Here is an 18,640-nt window from a genome sequence, read left to right on the forward strand (position 1 = left end):
AAGCCCTGTGAACTTGCATTGTCATTTTGCTTGTTTACCATTTTTTTCCAGATGAACTTTAGAATCCATTTGCCTAGTTTCAATTTTAAAACCTGTTGGCATTTTATTGGAATATTAAATTTATAAATTAACAAAGATAACATCTTTATAATATTGAGTTTTCCAATTGAAGAACAGGGAATACCACTTTTCATCAGGTTTGCAAAAACACCTATCCATCCACTCTTCCACTTAAATTGCTATAATCTTAGTCTAATTCATCATCTTCTAGTCAGTTTATTATAACAGCCCCAAGTGTCCCTGACTACATCCTTGCTCTTCTATAGCCTGTTCACTACACTGCAACCAGAGTGGTCTTTTAAAACATAAGTCTGAGTATGTTATTTCTCTGTGTGAAACCTTCCATCAGCCTCTCTTCTCACTCAGAATCAAAGCCTGGAAGGGAATTGGAAACAGCAAGATCAACTTGTAATTTATTGTAAAGACGTAGGCTCAAAGGGGTTATGTTTTGCGTGCTGATGAGAAGTGATCAGAAAAATGGGAAGAAAATGATGAGGTAGGAGATAAACAGCAAGTGCTGAAGAAATGTCCACAAGTAAACCTCTAGTTATGTTTCCCTCCATTTACCTAAGAGCCTTCCCTTCCCAACAATCTAAAACACACACCTAGTGATACCCATCTCCTGCTTAAAACCCTTTTAATGGCTCCCCACTACTTTCTGCATAAAATTACAACTAACCTGGCATACAAGATGTAATTTTCCTTTTAAATGTATGGAGCACCAAATACATGAAGCACTATGTAGGTGCTGGTTATAGTTACCAAAACAGGCATGGTCTTCACCCTAGTGGGACTTATGGTACAGTTGGTAAGACAAGGAAGAAATAAGCTTGGAAGATCTCCCATGGAATAGGAAATACTAGGCAGTGTTTAGATGCTGCTGGGAATGTTTCAGTAGACGACTGATAATAGAGATAATAAAAGAACTGAAGGCCTTGAGATACGAGAGGGGATAATGGGATCCCCTCATAATAAAGTAGAATGACTGAGTTTTGATAAAAAAGAACTTTAAGCTGTAACTGGAGAGAAAGGTTGGGTGCTGAAGAAGGTAGATTTACAGATTTGATGGTGGAAGAGGAGTTCCATCTTTTGACAGTTTCTCAATGAAAGACAAAATCTTCAGTTGGATGGAGAGGGGAAAGAATATATTAAATGGTCATCTCAGAGGAGTGACATGAAATTGTACTTGTTGCCTATTTCTCAACTCCTAAAACTCCCTAGTTGTTTTACATTTCTGAGATTTTTATTTAATTTTCATTATTCCTTTCTGGCAAACTCCTACCTGTTCTTCCAGATCTTTAGAGACTACCACCTTCTGTGCCACCGCACTTGGCACCTATCTCACTTCCACTATTATAATGCATTGATGTTTGTTTTTACCTCCCGTTCTAGACTAGTAATCTTCTTGGAAAGCTTGATCAGTGTTCCTAGTGTGGGACCCATGCAGTATAATTATATAAACAGATCTTTTTTGTCTGTGGAATCTACAACTAGGAGAATTTTCTAGAGGCATATCAAAGTGTCAAGGATTAATCATTCACTAGAATAAAGCAGCTCATGATATATGAATCCTTTCCTGAGACTGCGGACTGGAGACCGCAGACTGGTGACCAAGGACCTGGCAACTTTTTTTTGAATGCCAACACATGGAGAAATTTTTGCCTGTCATCTTTGGTCACTCTCACATCCTTCGTGCAAGTGTGAAGAAAGTTCCCTTTCTCCTTCCCTGCTGCTGCCACAACAAACATATACGAAAAAAACTGATTAAAAAAAAAAAAAGGTAATTTTTTTTTTTTTAAATGGCGCTGCATTATGGACATACCACCACAATGGCTTTCATTTAATCTTTTGCTTTATTCAAATGCCAAAACAGGTTTCAAGATACAAATCGTAGTTATACTCAGTTGTTTTTAATTTAAAAACATGAATTATGCTTTTTAACAACTTCCAAAACAGAATGTAAGTTGTTGTGACTAAAATGTCTCCCAGTCCATTTCTGGAGGACTGTCTTTAATATATTCAGTAACTACTTCAATTTTCACTCTACAAAAAGGAAAATGATGAGGCTGTAAGAAAAAAATAATGAACAGTTATAATGTGAAAGAGAACGTTAACCATTACTAGCGCGACCAAGAAGGATACCAGTTTCTGTTCCATACTACAGCAACCAGGCTTAAACATTTTGCAAAAGTGCATTTCTGGTCCTACCTCAGCCTATATAGATATTTCACATCTCTTATTACATCACAGAAAGCCCAACTCTACCAACGAGACTTAGAATTTGCCATTAGCTAAGAAAAGGGAAGGGGGGTGGAAGGTAAAGAAAAATTCAAGAGTTTATAAACCAAAAATTGAAAACAAGTTTTTAAAGGTACTGCTTTAGAAAACTTCCAGTGAGGCTGAACTGAATGAATAGTATAGGAACCTGGATCAACATAGAAGGAAAGAAAAAGTTTAAAATGTACCCAAATATTTTAATATTCATGGAATCAAATGAAATCATTTTCATCATTAAGCTACCTGCATTTCCCCCACTGTTTAATTTTGGTATATAATGAAAGTTAATAACTTATATTTTAGTATGAACACATTCACTTCTGCTGATAGCAAAGCACAGATTTTCTTTTAATGTTCTACGAAGCCAAAGAATTGGACAAGTATCTAGCACCAAAAAACAAAACAAAAAACTAAGTACTTTAGGTAAGTGTACAACATTGGGATATTTTATTTAGTTCAGCACATGGCTGTTATGACTGAGGCTGCATGCTACTTTTAGAATCAGTCTTCTTCTGAAGATAAAAGGCAGACTTCAATCTGCTCACTTGTTACTAAAATGGACGCCAAGACGGCAAATAAATTAGACTACTCAGCAAGAGAATAGCCTTTTCATAGTACCAATTGGGAAGTTAGTGTCATGCATTAGCAGATAAGACTAAGAATAGAGCTAAACAAATCATCAAAATATGGTTCTTCAGGGTACTTTTTCCATGAAATCTTTAACTACCTGGAAACTACCTGTTCCAATTCTTAAGATGATTGAAGTTATAGTATTTTCAAGAAACAAATATGGGTAGAGAAGGTTAAACTAAAGAATGGAATCCCAATCTTTAATCTTAAAGAATTTATTTTCCCATTTGTAGAGTAACATTATTGTAAGATCCACAGTTATTGCAATACCTGCATTGCTTAAAAGAACCTCTAAGAATTGTGTTAAAGCATATTTTTTAAAAACTGAACCAAAATAATGTACATTTTATCTCTGAACATTGTGTCATTAAAGTCCACATAATGTCCTCTGTATAAATCAATGTGATGTTACATAATATACATGATCTGATTTTTATCATAAAAGCTTCTGACCATGTATGATATCCAAGATAGATCCAATACTTTTAATGTCAGACTGTGGAGACAGTTAAGATTCTAAGCAAAAGAAGGAAAACTTTATATACAGAAGTCTGACAGTTTAGCTGTTTGCAGCATCTGCTTGACGAGGCCATCCTTCTTCTTCAACTCCAGAGTCATACTCCTCTTCAGAGGATTCTTTTGTAGGAGCCCTATAAGGAAAAGCCATCAGGGGTTTGTTGTTGTTGTTGTTTTTAAAATAAGAATTAGGGGTAAACACAAATACTCAAAAAAATAAATAATATATTACAAATAAAATAAATCCACCTCGTAAGAAAAGGCACACAAACAGAAAATATTTAAAGCACTCCTAATATTAAGACTGCTTAATGAGGAGTTCCCACTGTAGCTCAGAGAACCCGACATAGTTTCCATGAGGATGAGGGTTCAATCCCTGGCCTTGCTCAGGGGGTTAAGGATCTGGGGCTGCCATGGCAATGGCATAAGCTGACAGCTATAGCTCTAATTTGATCCCTAGCCCAGGAACTTCCATATATAGCAGATGCAGCCATAAAATGAAAAAAAAAAAAAAAAAGATTTCTTAATGGTAAAATACAGGAAACAATTACAGCACAGAACCAAAATCTGCAAGTAATTTTCCCAATACTTTCCCTAAATTTTTTTACTGAAATAAATCAACAATAAGGCTTCAATTATGAAGGCTTAAAAAAATCAATTTCTCCAGCAAAAAAGCAGAATCTATTACTTTAACTCAAAAGCTTGACCTTTAGCCTTTGTCAACAGTAAGTTGAAAACTTCTGACCAAACCAACATGACTCAAATTAGTCAAAATCATCATCAGACCACCAAAATTCCTTTATATGTTAATAATGAGAAAAATGAGATTGTCTCTTTGCATAAGTAACATTGGTCAAAATCAATCAACTGCCTCATAAGTCATCTAAGAAGATATAAGAAAACATAATAAAACCTAACATACCTTGTTACAAAAACCTAACTTTTGTATAGGTAACATTAATGTCAAGCACCGTTTAATAAATGCTTATTGAATAGACTGGGGTCAGTGAACTACAGCCTGCAGGTGAAATAGTGCCTGTTTGCTTTTGTAAATAGATTAATTTGAACACAGACATACTCATTCATTTATGAATTATCTGGTCGCTATTGTTCTAAGAGGACAGAGTAGCTGCAATACAAACTGTATGGCTTTGAAGTATTTACCTAGCCCCGTACAGGATAGTTTGCTAACACCAGTAACAGTTAAATAAAGCAGTGAGAGATATGTCAAATCTGTCAACTGATAACTAAGAGAAGAATTACGTCAACAAAGTTTTGGTCTTATGAAAGATGTGAAACAATTCATAAATTACAGAATTAGATGCAAAGTTCATTTAAATCTTTTCATTCAGATTACTTCTTTATCTTTTTTGATACTTCTTCCTTAGGAGAAAAAGTGGAGGCTAATTTTGAAAATCAATTTTCAAAAAGACTGCAGTTCCCATTGTGGCTAAGTAGTAACAAACCCAACTAGTATCCATGAGGATGCAGGTTTGATCCCTGGCCTGACTCAGTGGGTTATGTATCTGGTATTGCCATGAGCTGTAGTACAGGTCACAGATGCAGCTCAGATCTGGCATTGATGTGGCTGTGGTGTAGGCTGGCAGCTACAGCTCTGATTCGACCCCTAGCCTGGGAACTTCCAGATGCCACATGTGCAGTGATAAAAAAGCAAAAAAAAAAAGAAAAAAAGACTCAAAAAATCATTTCATAAACCAAAATTTGAAATTTTTTGTACAGAAAATGAGATAATTGCTTCCTTTATGAATATAAGGATTTTTACACATTTTATGACAGATCAATAAATGATGCAATAAAGATGTGATCTTCAATGAAACAGAATAGAGAGCCCAGAAATAAACCTAGACACCTACAGTCAATTAATCTTCAACAAAGGAGGCAAGAATATAAAATGGAAAAAAAGATAGTCTCTTCAGCAAGTGGCACTGGTAAAACTGGATAGCTGCATGTAAATCAGTGAAACCACAACACACCCTCACACCATGCACAAAAAATAAAACAGCTTAAAGACTTAAACATACGACATGATAGCAGAGTTACTGTTGTACTAGTTGACAACAAACCCAACTAGTATCCATGAGGATGCAGGTTCGATTCCTGGCCTCACTCAGTAGGTTAAGGATCCAGTGTTGCCACAAGCTTCAGTGTAGGTCACAGACTTGGCTGTGGTGGAGGCCGGCAGCTATAGCTCTGATTCCACCCCTAGCCTGGGAACTTCCATATGCCACAGGTGAGGGCCTATAAAAAAGGCAAAAAAAAAAAAAGATACCATAAAACCCCTAGAAGAGAACAAAGGCAAAACATTCTCTCATATAAACTGTACAAATGTTTTCTACATCACTCTCCCAAGGCAACAGAAATAAAAACAAAAATAAACAAATGGGACCTAATCAAATTTACAAGCTTTTGCACAACAAAAGAAACCATAAAAAAAAAAAAAAAGACAACCTACAGAATGGGAGAAAATAAAGGCCAACTATACAACTGACAAGAGCTTAATGTCTCAAATATACAAACAACTCATACAACTCAACAACAGAAAAACAACAACCCAATCGAAAAATGGGCAAAGACTTAAATAGACATTTCTCCAAAGAAGACATACAGATGGCCAGTAGGCACATGAAAAGATGCTCAACACCACTAATTATTAGAGAAATACAAATCAAAACTACAATGGGATACCACCTCACACCAGTCAGAATAAGTCTACAAATAACAAATGCTGGAGAGAGTGTGGAGAAAAGGGAACCCTCCTACACTGTTGGTGGGAATGTAAATTGGTGCAACCACTATGGAAAACAGTATGAAAGTTCCTCAGAAAACTAAATACAGTTTAACCAAAAGCATATGATCTAGCAATCCCACCCCTGGGCATATATCCAGACAAAACTAATTCAAAAAGATAATAGGCACCCTACGTTCACTGTAGCACTATTCACAATAGCTAAGATATGAAAACAACCTAAATGGCCATGGACAGATGAATGGATTAAGAAGATGTGGTACAGGAGTTCCCACTGTGGCACTATGGGATCAGAGGCATCTTGGGAGCACTGGGACACAAGTTCAATCCCTTGCTTAAAAGCACCGGAATGGGGATCTGGCAGTGGCGCAGCTGTGGCTTAGGACAGGATCTAATTCCTGGCCCAAGAACTCCATATGCACTGGGGTGGCCAAGAAAGAAAAAAAAAAAAAAATGTGCTACATATGTACAATGAAATACTACTAGCCACAAAATAAGAATGAAATAATGCCATTTTGCAGCAACATGGATGCAACTGGAGATTATCATACTAAGTGAAGTAAGTCAGATAAATACCATATCATATCACTTATATGTGGAATCTAAAGTATGGCACAAATGGAGGGCACAGTCTTTAGGACATTAGCCTGCTGGGCCTCCTTTGCCTGGCAAAGCAATAAAGCTATCTTTTTTCTCCTTTGCCCCCCAAAATAAATAAACAAAATAAAATATGGCACAAATGAACCTCTCTACAAAACAGAAACAGACTCACATAAAGAACAAACTCGTGGTTGTCAAAGAGGTGGAGAGATGGAGTGGGATGGACTGGGAGTCTACAGTTAGTAGATGCAAACTATTACATTTAGAATGGATAAGCAATGAGGTCCTGCTGTAGAGCACAGGGAACTATATCCAATCTCCTGGGATAGACCATGATGGAAGAGAATATAAGAAAAGGAATGTATACATATGTATGACTGGGTCACTGTGCTGTATAGTAGGAATGGCACAACATCATAAATCGACTACACTTTAAAAAAAAAAGAGGAGTTCCTGTCGTGGCGCAGTGGTTAACGAATCCGACTAGGAACTATGAGGTTGCGGGTTCGATCCCTGCCCTTGCTCAGTGGGTTAAGGATCTGGCGTTGCCGTGAGCTGTGGTGTAGGCTGCAGACGCAGCTCGGATCCTGCGTTGCTGTGGCTCTGGCGTAGGCCGGTGGCTACAGCTCCGAATGGACCCCTAGCCTGGGAACCTCCATATGCCGCGGGAGCGGCCCAAGAAATAGCAACAACAACAACAACAACAAAAAGACAAAAGACAAAAAAAAAAAAAAAAAGCAAATCTTAAGTTTTAGATCTCTTTAGTTCAACAATACACTTTACCGGATGTATCCTGGTTCCTTCTTTCCTTCTACGACTTCTTTATCAACCTCCACACATACAATATCAGAATTAGGGACTTCGAACATTGGTTCTAGTAACAGCTTTTCCTAAAAAGATAAAAAAGTAATGAATTACATGAAAAACTGAGATTACATACAAAATACTTGTATTCTATAGGTTATCAATCAAATTCATTAACTCAACAAATATTATGAAGTCCTTTTTATGCACTAGGAACTGAATGTTGAAAAAGGAGTCAATGTAAAAGCTTTCATATTCTTCATATTAAAACAGCTTCTAACTAAATTCATGGAGAAGGCTATTTAGCTATAGTTCAGCCTACTTAAGTCACCATGCACACACAGAAAAGACTGTACTTTATATATATTTTTTTTTAACTTGAGGGCCGCAACTGCGGCCTGTGGAAGTTTCCAAGCTGGGGACTAAATCAGAGCTGTATCAGAGCTGTAGCTGCTGGTCTACACCACAGCCACAGCAACTCAGGATTCAAGCCATGTCTGCAACCTATACCACAGCTCATAGCAACGTGGGATCCTTAACCCACTGAAGAAGCCAAGAGTTGAATCTGAGTCCTCTTGAATGCTAACTGGATTCATTACCGATGAGCCACGATGGGAACTCCTGTTCTTTCATTTTGTATGTGATTCAGATAGTACTCAGAAGGATTCCTGACTTGGTCTATGACCCAAGGAGGTCAACTGGTAATCCTTAATTTGAAAACAATTTTCGGGTTTTTCTGGCTGCACCTGTGGCCTTATGAAGTTCCTGGGACTAGGAACTGAATCTGTGCCACAGCTGCAACCTATCCCACAGCTGTAGCAATGCTGGATACTTAACCCACTGCACCACACAGGAACTCCTAAAAATAATTTAATCCTAAATTATCTCCGCCAAAATATTACTCCAAGTATGCATTTATCTCAAATGCTGCAATAGATCTCAAGTTATTTACTAAAGAAAACTAGTTTTGCCTATGGGTAGGGGTTGGATTACATTCTATCTTAAGGAAAACATTGATTGAGTACATCAAATTTTCTAAAAATGTCAATTACTTTATTCAAATTGGCATGTTCATAAATCTGTCATCAGCAAGCCTTCATTAAAGAGTATAGTTACAAACTATGATGAATGTAGAGTCCTAATCAAAAAGTCCTACTGAGATGAAAGAAGTAATATTTAGCAGTGAAATCCTTAGAGAATAGAACATGTTCTTGCTTTGGGAGCATGTAGGGAAACAGTACTCCACTGTACAGCCAGAAACCTGGGGGTACAGGGGAGAGACCTCTAAGGAAAAGAGTGGGTGGTGGCTTTAAAGTATGCTGGGTCTCTAGGATATGCAACAAAATAAAAACAGTGAGTTCATACCATAGTGAAGAATTTAGGGGTAAAATAACAGTATCTACAACTTAATTTTGAATAAACAAAAATGACGATTTCAGTGGTTCTAAGAAGGTGCCAGATCTGGGGCTTAATCGTCAAAAGGCCTATATAGAATTTTCTGAAAATTCTCCTTCCCATGATCCTAATATCTCCTTTCCTGACTCCCACGATATTAGAAATAGAGGAATCATATTATGTGTGTGCTCCTTGATACAAACACCTCAAAAATTCCTTTTTAGAAAAAAAATATATATAATCTTCTAAAAAAATCATAAAAAATATTGGATCCAATTTTCTGGATATATTCCCAAAGGAAAAACATGGAGGCTTAATATTCTCATAATTTAGACCAAGAAATAATCTAGTTTTTGTATAATATTACCAACTTACCATTATGGAACGAAGGCCACGTGCACCTGTTTTTCGTTCTAGTGCCAATCTCGCTATAGCTTTCAAAGCATCTTCAGTAACATTCAGTTCACACTATAAATACATTCAAAAGAAGTTAGAACTTAGATATTTGATGATTCCTTCCAAATAGAACCATGCAAGCATTTGCTCTATTAAACTATTATTATGTACACCATTACTGATCTTTTTAAAACAAAAAGAGACCAATGACTTCACAGATAAAAAACTGGCAGATTAATAAGTACACTAATTCACTTAGAAACACAGGGTCCGAATCTTTGTGTCTTGACTGACCCTATCTCCTTTCAGACTAAAGCATTTTTAGATTATAACTTAGTTTCTGGAAAACACTCGTTTTAAAGAGTGTTACTAATGCTCCTGTAGAACAAAGGTAAAACTTTAAATAATTACCATATATTCCAAAAATCACTGAGAATATACCAAAAAAAGCAAAATATTTTGGGACATCAGATTTCATAAGATCTCGGTATTCTGGTTATTAATTCCTACCTCCAGACAATGTAAAATTTAAGTGAGGTAATTATCCTTCATGGCACCTTAGAACCTTGCCTTCAAAAGGCAACTGTTTCTATCAATTAACCTATGACAAGGTATCAGTATGAATCACAACTTTGTCCTTAATCCTTTAAGAAGTTTTCTAGATTAACCTAGATTTTCTAGGACTTTAGTCAACATTTATGAACCTCTATGTGTTTAATATTATCTATTAGAGGCTGAATGATGAATCAGACACCACTTTTGCCCTCAAGAAACATAAGTGTATTGGGTGGTGACAAATCAGCAAAATAGCATTTACAGTAGAGTGTTTGCACATAGTGTTAGGAGAGCACCAAAGTGGGGACATCTAAATAAGGCTAAGGAACCACTGAAAGATTTTAAGGAGGGGAGTAAAATAATTAACTCTGTGTTTATTCATTCAATAAATATTTATCAAGAACTTAATATCAGAGTTCCCTGGAGGCCTAGTCATTAAGGATCTGGCTTTGTCACTGCTGTGGCATGGGTTCAATCCCTGGCCCAAGAACTTCTGCAGGCTGAGGGCACAGACAAAAAAACAAAAACAAAAACAAAAACTTAATATCTATTTGTTGGGCACTGTTCAACAGTTTTGAGAAGATCAATTCTGGAAGTTGAAGATAATATTCTTGGTGGTGGTAGTCAGAGAAAGACTTTGGATAGGAGACCGATTAGAAAGCAAATGCATGGGTCAGGGTGAAGAATGATAAAGGAGCTTGACCTGAAGTAGAGACAGTGGCAATGGAGAGAAGAGTGATATTTTAAGAGAGTAAGTTCATAAAGCCCAAATATTTGCTATCTCATTGGATATATGGGCTTGAGTGACCCCAGGTGTCTGGATATGGAGAAGTGAATGTAAGAGTTAGCTTTACTGTATATTTTTTTTTCTTTTTAGGGCTGCAGCCATGGCATATGAAAGTTCCCAGGCTCAAGGTCAAATAGGAGCTACAGGTGCCAGCCTACGCCACAGCTACAGCAACATGGGATCCCAGCCACATCTGCGACCTACACCACAGCTCACAGCAATGCCAGATCCTTAACCCACTGAGCAAGGCCAGGGATCAAACCTGCATCCTCATGAATACTAGTCAGATGCGTTTCTGCTGCGCCACAACATGAACTTGGAGAGTTAACTTTAGAAAAAAAAAGTGTACCTAGTATGTCACAGTGAAAGTATTTAGAATATCAAGGCTGTAAAGACAATCCTGTGTGTCTGGCTTGAGGGGCTAAGGGTAAGCTGCTAGCATAATTTCTCTATACATATACTCGTGGACTTTAAGCCATAATGTCAATTCTAAATTAAGAAAAAAAAATAAAGCCAACTCCTAAGTGTCTAATATAACACAATGTGCCTTCCCTGATTCCTAGATCCAAATTTACTGAGAAACACGCTGGTATTCCAGATGACAAGTATTTTCTTTTTTTTTTGTCTTTTTTGCCTTTTCTTGGGCCGCTCCCGCGGCATATGGAGGTTCCCAGGCTAGGGGTTGAATAGGAGATGCAGCAGCCAGCCTACACCAGAGCCACAACAATGAGGGATCTGAGCCGCGTCTGCAACCTACACCACAGCTCACGGCAACGCCGGATCGTTAACCCACTGAGCAAGGCCAGGGATTGGACCCACAACCCCATGGTTCCTAGTCAGATTCATTAACCACTGAGCCACAACGGGAACTGCTTTTTTTTTTTTTTTTTTTTTTTTGGTCTTTTTAGGGCCACACCTGTGGCATATGGAGGTTCCCAGGCTAGGGGTCAAATCAGAGCTGTAGCTGCTGGCCTATGCCACAGCCACCGCAATGTGGGATCCGAGCTACATCTGAGACCTACACCACAGCTCACAGCAATGCCAGATCCTTTACCCACTGAGCAAAGCCAGGGATCAAACCCATATCCTCATGGATATTAGTCGGGTTCATTAACCACTGAGCAATAATGGGAACTACAAATATTGCTTTTTAATTTGTTAGGCTAACATATGCAGAATTTGAATACCCAAAACCCCCATAAATTAACTAAGTGCAAAAAAATAAAAATCTAACCTTATCCATGCTGAATAAGGCCTGGTACTGAGGGATAACAGCATTACGTGGCTCAGTTAGTATTTGTACAAGTGTTTTCTCATCTAGGCTATGCAAAGGAACTACCACAGGCAACCGTCCCACAAACTCAGGAATCATGCCAAATTCAATGAGATCTCTGGCTTCTACATGACGTAATAAACGATCTTTTTCTTCAATGTCTTGGTGAGTATTTGATTCTCCACTTCGATTGGCAAGGTCGGCAGCAGCTGCAGCTCTTCTACCTTTTCCAAGATTAGATGGTGTTCCAAATCCAAGATACTGCCGAAGAAAAGATAAACAAGAGAATGAAGCTGCATCATGCTCAGCATTTTGCATGCATACCTCATGTAATCTTTAAAATGGAAATATTATCTATCATTCATATTTTACAATGAAGAAAAAAGGCTTAGAGAGGTTAAGTACCCCACCCAAGCTCTCATTGCTGCAAGTGGTAAAGCCAGAATTCAAACTCAGGTCCATCTGCCTTCAGAAAAAAGAACCTAATCAAATCTCAAAGAATGAATTCTAGTAAAAGTAGGTAGGTAACTGTGAAGGAAAATCCCTTAAAACTCAGATAATGATGTTGAAGGATTTTTCTGAGATCTAGAGACTAGTGTGGTTTCCAAAATGTCTAAGAACTGTGAAAAGAGGAGTTGCCATCGTGGCTCAGTGGTTAACAAATCCGACTAGGAACCATAGGTTGTGGGTTCAATCCCTGGCCTTGCTCAGTGGGTTAAGGATCCGGCGTTGTCGTGAGCTGTGGTGTAGGCTGCAGATGCGGCTTGGATCCTGAGTTGCTGTGGCTCTGGCATAGGCCAGTGGCTACAGCTCCGATTCAACCCCTAGCCTGGGAACCTCCATATGCCGCAGGAGCGGCCCAAAAAAATCACACAAAAAAAAGACAAAAAAAAAGAGAGAGAGAAAAGAGAGATAGTAATTATTTTGTAACTGAAGTCAACGTTGCTATACTGTGAATAGGAACAATGTGCCTTTAGAACAAGCACCTTATAAGGAAATTATCCACAAGTGTCTTAAGTCATTGATAAGCATTCTACTAAAACCATGATTTGGGGTTGCATACATTTACCTATGAGTTAAAATAATTTCAATTTTATAAAGAACATGTAAGGATGACATCAAACAAAAATGGTAACTTTGCTACAATAGGCTATATATCTAAGGTGTATGGATCTTGCTTCAGTCAGTGTAAAAGAACTATACTCTAAGCAACCGTCAGAAAGTTTAACTTTGTTATGTCATACAGCTTTTGTCAAAAATAGAAGTACATGATATGTGAGAAAATAGCTTAAGTTAAAAATTCATTCTTGGAGTTCTCACTACAGTGCAACTGGATCGGTGGTATCCATCTTGCAGTGCCAAGGATGCCCAGGTTTGATCCTCGGCTCAGCACAGTGGGTTAAAGGATCTGCCACTGCTGCAGCTGCGACACAGATTGCAAACGCAGCTCGGATCTGATCCCTGGCCCAGAAACTCCATACGCCACAGGGCAGCCAAAAAAGTAAAAAAATTAAAAAATAATAATTAAAAAGAAAATCCATTCCTGATTCTCTTAGCTGTGTGGACAGTGTATCAGAAACCAAAATACCTTTCATTCAATAACTTAAAATGTATTAAACATTTATTATATATACATATAAGCAAGCATATATAGTAATAAATATATATACACACGTTTTATATATATATATATATACACACACACATATTTATTTATTTAGCATTATTATAAAACACTGGGGATATAGCCCTTACCTTAACCTAAAGGGATTTATATAGGAAGAACACATGAGGATATTAACGTATCATAGGTGCAATGACAGACAATTATATAGGTAACTGTAGAAGTGGAAAGGAGGAAAAGAGGCATGTAATGGGTAGGGAGGGTAGGAGGTGATCCAGAAAGCCCTTTCAGAAGAACTGCCTAACCATTTAACAGACTGAGTCTTAGAAAAATGAACAAATATTTGCCAACCAGATGGAAGTAAGGGAGGGCATGAGCAAAGACAACAGGAATAAAACTTATGACTTATAAGCACTGTGATATGGTTAGGATATAGATATATTATTTAATATTGTATCCCTGGCTTTCAATGAGTTTTGATAAAAAAACAACAGCCAAATGGATGCATTTAATCCTCCATAAAATCGCTGTTGAAGACTCTCTTACGTCTCTGTCTTTGTAAAAATCTATGTGACAAACTTTTTTTAATCTTTGTCTCTCATAAAGATATCATACCCTTCCTCTTTCAGGCAATAAAAACTAGCTCATGACTTCTCCCTATTTTCATTATGAAGTTCAAAGCTAAACAGAGTGACCTAATTTCCACTAAAGTGAAATGATCTAAATCCTCCTTCTACATGTTTCTGATCTCTTTTCTAAAATTACTTTTAACTGTTCTTTTCTACATGTTTCTAGCTTCAAATTCTTTTTGGAAGTATGAATTAGAAATAAATATAAGAACATGGTCTTTGCCTTTTTTTTTTTTTTTGCTTTTTAGGGCTTTACCCTAAAGGGATTACAACCCTTCCCTTAACCTCCATTTGTGAATGTCAGCAGTTGATCCATGAAGACTTTATGGGTGGAGGCAATGGAGACAAGCTCTTTACCCAACTCCAGGGAATTGGGCAAAAGAAATGAGTAGAAATTTTATTGATATAACAGCTACCAAAAATAATAAAAGAATACCTTAGATAAAATACAAAATTGAAAACATCAAGTTACACTTAAAAAAGGGCCATCTACATATGATATTTAGAAATCTTCCAAATTGCTACTCTGAAATTTTAAAAACTGGAATATCTTTCTGGTATACTCTTAAAAAAACCTAACTCCTAAAAATCCACAACTGGCAGCCAGTAGATATGAGATTAGAAACTAAGGGTCCATCCTCTAACTTCAAATGCTCTCTCCTAGTAACCCCGCAGACAAACTTACCTTCTCATTTTTTCTCCTGCTGATGATTCTATCCAAACCATTGAAAGCACCAGATGCAACAAACAAAATATTTGTTGTATCAACTTGTACCGTTTCTCCACGTAGCTTGCGGGAATTCTTTTCTGGAACATTGACTATTGTGCCTTCTAGTAGTTTTAATAAGCCCTAAGTAAAGAACGAATGATTTATGGCATTGTCATATGAGGATATTCTTTATCATACTTTAGATAATGGAATTCAATGGGGAAAATAATATGTGGTTATGGTCAATGAGCATAACTAAAGGAAACTCCCACATTTCTTTAACTAACATGAAAATCTAATGTACTATCACATTAATAATTCATAAATTTATTTGGAATGGTTATAGGACTCCTGTACATTCAGGAAACAGTCAACCTGAGAGGTTGTTTTTGTTGGTAAAGATAAAATTCTAACATAAAGACAGAATTATGACTCTGTAAGATGTTATCCAATCACAGTAGGAATATTCAAAATTTGAAAATATTTGAAGATTTGTCTTTCATGAAAATTAAAATTCTATTCTACTCCTACTGTTAAACTGTGAGAATACCTATATTTTGAGAGGCCGTTATAAAAAAACATTATCCAGCTTATTTAATAATTGTAATTGTACTTCTCTTTGGTCAAAAAAACAAAAGCAATTTTCCTTAACCTGTAGTTTGTAATAAATAGTTACCCATAAAAGGTCAAGCTAACCAATTAATCCTTACGACTTTAATTATGACTCTATAAGGAATAAAACACTATTTTATTTTCTAATCAAATGAAAAGAAAAAGATACATGCACAAGTTCACTTATATCTAGTTAGAACCAGAACTTTAAGATTCCTCTAGAAATTTTTAACTGGGCCTCTGTGGAATAAAACCAACAAAAATTAGATTTCATTTATTTCTTTAAAATATTTTAAATTTCCTAACAAAGGTAATTTGGTAGTTAAAAACTGCCAACAGCTTTTTCTTAGGATCTGAACTAAATGGTAGGTGGAGTTTGCAGTGGGAGAAATAAACAAAACAGAATCTAATTGAATGTGAAACCAAACGTACAATATTTGGGAGGTTGATGTAATCCCTTCCTTTTAGTGAGCTTGAACAAAATATTCAACTGCTTACTTGCTGAACGCCTTCTCCACCTACATCCCGTAACTGATGAATGCCTGGCACACTGCCAATCTTATCTACTTCATCCAGAAAGACAATTCCTATAATTTAAGGAGGATTCTATTTATAATATGAAAAAGATATACACAAGTTAACCTCAGCCTTGAAAGACTAGGCAGCTAGAGAGCAACACAACATATACAATGGCTTAATATTATAAAAATACACTGCTAACTTTTCCACACCTTTTGTTTGTTTGTTTTTGTTTTTTGCTTTTTAGGGCTGCACCTGCAGCATATGTAAGTTCCCAGGCTAGGGGTCGAATCAGAGGTGCAGCTGCTGGCCTATACCACAGCTCACAGCAACGCCGGATCCTTAACCCACTGATCAATGGGATCAAACCTGCATCCTCATGGATACTAGTTAGGTTCTTAAGCTGCTAAGCCACAACGGGAACTCCCCCACACAGCATTTTTGCAAATGTTTTATAATTTATTCTACAGAATACCAGTTGGGCATAACCAATTCTCTGACAATAGTCATCTGCCCTACTAATGTTTTCAAGTTGTTTATTCTGGGAAGCTAAGATAGAGGTATAGTGTGAAAGCAGAAGGTGGATACAGTGCTGGTACTAGTGTATTTCTTCCCATCTATATTCTTGTCTCAAAGGAATCTGGACAGGAAGCGGTCAAGTTCTTCATGTAAACAAGGGCAGATGATGGAGAAAGGAGAAATGCCACATCTATGACACCTCCTAGGTGAACAGGCTAGTTTGTTTCTATACATCTCATTCACATTCCTGCACTTGTCCTTGTCTCCTCCTCAAGGCCACCCAGCGTTAGGAGTCTGGAGGAGAGCCAGAACAGGAAAACAATGATGGTATTAAGGATCTAATGGAATGGTAATTTGGTCTATTTTGACCAGAGTAGCCATCTTATGACAGTAACGCAAAGCAAATTTTGTGGCCCTTGGTCAACATGATAGAAAATGTTTAATACAGCTGCTTTTATGCAATTATAGATCTTACTATTATATTAGACTTCTTCCCCAACAGATTACATCTGGGGACAGACAAGCTATACTGAAACATACCTTGTTGTGCTTTTTCTACATTATAATTGGCATCCTGGAGCAGTTTGGCAATCACAGATTCAATATCTTCACCTACATATCCAGCCTGAGTCAAAGTCGTACAGTCACAGATAGCAAAAGGGACATCAAGGCATTTAGCTAGAGTTTGTGCCAGCAGAGTTTTACCTACAAATAGAAATAGTAACTAAAAGTTTATTAAAAATACAACTTCTCTAAAAAATGCAAAACAAACTAAACTTGAATAGTATATAATTAAAAAATTACTGTTTTCTTTTCTCTATTATTCAGATCTAATGGTATGTTATTTTTATTATTCCTGATAAGATGTTAGGGACTGGCCTAAAGGTCAATACCAATGCCTCCAATTCAGCTTTAAGGCCTGTATAATTATTATAAGACTGGCCTTAGATTTTCTTAAGAGTGAGAATCCCCTAATCATAAGACACAGTCTACAGAATCATTTGTATTCTAGTTTTTAAAATGAGTAGTAAATTTTTCCAGAAAGTTATTTACCTGACCCAGTTGGTCCAAGCAGCAAAATATTACTCTTTTCAAGTTTTATGTCATCATGGGAAGAATCCAATACTTCACCTCCTCGTTTTTCCTGAGGTATTTGTTGATTCACCTGTTGCTGCATTGATGCTCCTAAAGCATTACCATGTGGACTAATGCCAGCAATTTGAAGCAATTCTGAAAAAAAAATACCAAAGGCACTATTACAGCTTTGATTTTACTTGGAAAAAATGCCCAATAAAACCCTACATCTAAGAGTTACCGTTGTGGCTCAGCAAGTTAAGAACCTGACATAGTGTCCCTGAAAACTTGGGTTCGATCTCTGGCCTTGCTCATTGGGTTAAGGATCCAGCATTGCCACAAGCTTTGGCGTAGGTCACAGATGTGGCTCAGATCCAGTGCTGCTGTGGCTGTGACATAGGCCAGCAGCTGCAGCTCTGATTCAACTGCTAGCCGGGGAACTTCCATATGCCACAGGTGTGGCCCTAAAAAAAGCAACAACCAAAAAAAAAACCTACATCTAATACCAATCACTTATTTAGAAAAAATTTAAATATTTTTGACATTTTGTCTTACCTCAAACTATCTAGTGACAAATGTACCACACACAAACATTATTTAGGGAAACTCAAGCAAAGGAAATGAATCTTTTTTTTTTTTTTGTCTTTTTGCCATTTTCTTGAGCCTCTCTCATGGCATATGGAGGGTCCCAGGCTAGGGGTTGAATTGGAGCTGTAGCCACCGGCCTACGCCAGAGCCACAGCAACGCTGGATCCGAGCCGCATCTGCAACCTACACCACAGCTCACGGCAACGCCGGATCACTAACCCACTGAGCAAGGGCAGGGATCGAACCCGCAACCTCATGGTTCCTAGTCGGATTCGTTAACCACTGCGCCACAACGGGAACTCCGAA

The 18,640-nt window shown here is 37.3% G+C and overlaps 1 protein-coding gene across 2 annotated transcripts in view; it reads right to left on the bottom strand.

Annotated features, from left to right (window-relative positions):
* Positions 1 to 1,894: 1,894 nt before the first annotated feature.
* The window catches only part of CLPX (caseinolytic mitochondrial matrix peptidase chaperone subunit X), a 49,428-nt gene continuing 32,682 nt past the window's right edge, over positions 1,895 to 18,640 (bottom strand). For both annotated transcript variants that reach the window (XM_047767072.1, XM_047767071.1), the window contains 8 exons: positions 17,726 to 17,902; positions 17,213 to 17,377; positions 16,133 to 16,221; positions 14,999 to 15,163; positions 12,022 to 12,321; positions 9,425 to 9,517; positions 7,634 to 7,740; positions 1,895 to 3,617 (listed from right to left, as the gene is read on the bottom strand). In XM_047767072.1, the coding sequence (XP_047623028.1) occupies positions 3,527 to 3,617; positions 7,634 to 7,740; positions 9,425 to 9,517; positions 12,022 to 12,321; positions 14,999 to 15,163; positions 16,133 to 16,221; positions 17,213 to 17,377; positions 17,726 to 17,902 (1,187 nt within the window). In that variant the 3' untranslated portion in view covers positions 1,895 to 3,526. The remainder of the gene's footprint in view (positions 3,618 to 7,633; positions 7,741 to 9,424; positions 9,518 to 12,021; positions 12,322 to 14,998; positions 15,164 to 16,132; positions 16,222 to 17,212; positions 17,378 to 17,725; positions 17,903 to 18,640) is intronic.

Source organism: Phacochoerus africanus, chromosome 2 (genome assembly GCF_016906955.1).
Source record: "Phacochoerus africanus isolate WHEZ1 chromosome 2, ROS_Pafr_v1, whole genome shotgun sequence".
NCBI classification, from domain to species: domain Eukaryota; kingdom Metazoa; phylum Chordata; class Mammalia; order Artiodactyla; family Suidae; genus Phacochoerus; species Phacochoerus africanus.